This window comes from Mesitornis unicolor, unplaced genomic scaffold (genome assembly GCF_000695765.1).
Source record: "Mesitornis unicolor isolate BGI_N332 unplaced genomic scaffold, ASM69576v1 scaffold12186, whole genome shotgun sequence".
Classification (NCBI taxonomy): domain Eukaryota; kingdom Metazoa; phylum Chordata; class Aves; order Mesitornithiformes; family Mesitornithidae; genus Mesitornis; species Mesitornis unicolor.
Window position 1 is genome coordinate 1 of NW_010193010.1, and position 2,935 is coordinate 2,935.

Here is a 2,935-nt window from a genome sequence, read left to right on the forward strand (position 1 = left end):
TCACATGGATCCTATGGGTCCCATTGGGGTCCTATGCGTCCTATGGGTCCTATGGGTCCTGTGGGTCCTATGGGGTTTCTATGGGGTTTTGGAGCATCCCATTGGTCCTATGGGTGCTGTTGGGGTCTTATGGGTCCCATGGGTCTCACATGGGTCCTATGGGTCCCATTGGGGTCCTATGGGTCCTATGGGTCTTAAATGGGTCCTATGGGTTCTATGGGGGTCCTATGGGTCTCACATGGGTCCTATGGGTCCTATTGGGGTCCTCTGGGGTTTCTATGGGGTTTCTATGGGGTTTTGGAGTATCCCATGGGCCCTATGGGTCCTATGGGATTTAAGGTCCCTCACAGGATTTCGGGTACCCCCCATTTCCCCCCCCCCCAAGGTGATCATGGCCACCAACCGGGCGGACACCCTGGACCCGGCCCTGCTCCGGCCGGGCCGTTTGGACCGGAAAATCGAGTTCCCGCTGCCCGACCGGCGCCAGAAGCGCCTCATCTTCTCCACCATCACCAGCAAGATGAACCTGTCCGAGGAGGTGGACCTGGAGGACTGTATCCCGCTCCGGGGGGGACCTTTGGGGACCTTTGGGGTCGTTTGGGGACGCCCCGGGGCCGTGGGGCCACCTTCTGGGGATGGGGATCCCGTGGGGATGTTGGGGACCCAATGGGGACATCGGGGAGGGTCAGGGACCCAATGGGGACATTGGAGACCCCAGGGAACACTGAGGAACCAATGGGGGCATTGGGGACCCCAGGGGACGTCAGGGAGGGTCAAGAACCCATGGGGACATCGGGGACCCAATGGGGACATCAGGGACCCCAGGGGACATTGGGGACCCCAAAATACATTGAGGACCCCATGGGGAACCAATGGGGACATCGGGGACCCCAAGGGACATTGAGGACCCCAAGGGGACATCAAGGACCCTATGGGGACATCGGGGACCCCAAGGGTTATTGAGGACCCCAAGGGACGTCAGGGACCTCATGGGACATTTGGGACCCAATGGGGACATCAGGGAGGGTCAAGGACCCCATGGCGACATCGGGGACCCCAGGGGACACTGAGGAACCAATGGGGACATTGAGGACCCCATGGGGACATCGGGGACCCCAAGGGACATCGGGGATCCCATGGGGACATTGGAGACCCCAGGGGACACTGAGGAACCAGTGGGGACATTGAGGACCCCAATGGACGTCAAGGATCCTATGGGGACATCGGGGACCCCAGGGGACATTGAGGACCCCATGGGGACATCGGGGACCCCAAGGGACATCGGGGATCCCATGGGGACATTGGAGACCCCAGGGGACACTGAGGAACCAGTGGGGACATTGAGGACCCCAATGGACGTCAAGGATCCTATGGGGACATCGGGGACCCCAGGGGACATTGAGGACCCCATGGGGACATTGGGGACCTCAGGGGACACTGAGGAACCAATGGGGACATTGAGGACCCCAAGGGACATTGAGGACCCAATGGGGACATTTGGGACCCTATGGGACACCAGGGAGGGTCAAGGACCCCCATGGACATTGAGGACCCCATGGGGACGTTGGGGACCCCAGGGGACATCAGGGAGGGTGAAGGACTCAATGGGGACATTGGGGACGTTTGGGGATGCCCCGGGGCTGTGGGGGCACCTCCTGGGGACGGGGATCCCGTGGGGATGTTGGGGACCCCATGGGGACATCGGGGAGGGCCAAGGACCCAGTGGACGTTGAAGACCCCATGGGGACATTGGGGACCCCAGGGGACACTGAGGAACCAGTGGGGACATTGAGGACCCCAGGGGACATCAAGGACCCCAGGGGACATTGGAGACCCCAAGGGACATTGAGGACCCAATGGGACACCAGGGAGGGTCAAGGAGCCATGGGGACATCAGGGACCTCATGGGGACGTTGGAGACCCCAAGGGACATCAAGGACCCCAGGGGACATTGGGGACCCCAAGGGACATCAAGGACCCCAGGGGACATTGGGGACCCCAAGGGACATCAAGGACCCCAGGGGACATTGGGGACCCCAAGGGACATCAAGGACCCCAGGGGACATTGGGGACCCCAAGGGACATTGAGGACCCAATGGGGACATTTGGGACCTCATGGGACATTGGGGACCCCAAGGGGACATCGGGGACCTCATGGGGACATTGGGGACCCCATGGGACGTCAAGGACCCTATGGGGACATCAAGGATCCTATGGGGACATTGAGGACCCCATGGGGATGTTGAGGACCCCAAGGGACATCAAGGACCCAATGGGGACATTGGGGACCCTAGGGGACACTGAGGAACCAATGGGGACATCGGGGACCCCAAGGGACATTGAGGACCCCAAGGGGACATCAAGGACCCCATGGGGACATTGGGGACCCCAGGGGACACTGAGGAACCAGTGGGGACATTGGGGACCCTATGGGACACCAGGGAGGGTCAAGGACCCATGGGGACATCAGGGACCTCATGGGACATTGGGGACCCCATGGGGACATCGGGGAGGGGCAAGGACCCCCATGGACATTGGGGACCCCAGGGGACACTGAGGAACCAATGGGGACATCGAGGACCCCATGGGGACATTGGGGACCCCAAGGGACATCGGGGACCCCAGGGGACACTGGGGACCCAATGAGGACATCAAGGACCCCATGGGGACATTGGGGACCCCAAGGGCCATCAAGGACCCGATGGGGACATCAGTGACCCCCAAAAGGACATCGGGGACCCCAAGGGAGGGGCTGGGGGCTGGTTTGGGGACACGGAGGAGGGGACGTTTCCTTCACCGCCACCTCCCCAAGATGTGGCACGGCCGGACAAGATTTCGGGGGCCGACATCAACTCCATTTGCCAGGAGGTGGGTGACAGCGGGGACACGGGGACATGGTGGCCATGACCGGGGTTGACCTGGTGGCCAATCCCAT

At 61.8% G+C, this 2,935-nt stretch overlaps 2 protein-coding genes across 2 annotated transcripts; both read left to right on the plus strand.

Moving 5' to 3' along the window:
• Positions 1 to 385: 385 nt before the first annotated feature.
• On the plus strand, positions 386 to 2,304 carry LOC104542860 (collagen alpha-3(IX) chain-like; the record flags this gene model as incomplete). The annotated part of the gene is made up of 4 exons (XM_010187319.1): positions 386 to 605; positions 1,092 to 1,157; positions 1,869 to 2,181; positions 2,295 to 2,304. Coding segments are annotated over 4 exons (609 nt in total), but the record flags the coding sequence as incomplete, so codon positions are not given.
• A 153-nt stretch (positions 2,305 to 2,457) lies between these two features.
• Positions 2,458 to 2,907, plus strand: LOC104542861 (collagen alpha-1(VI) chain-like). The gene is given in 1 exon segment (XM_010187320.1): positions 2,458 to 2,907. A coding segment is annotated over 1 exon segment (450 nt).
• The last annotated feature ends 28 nt before the right edge of the window (positions 2,908 to 2,935 follow it).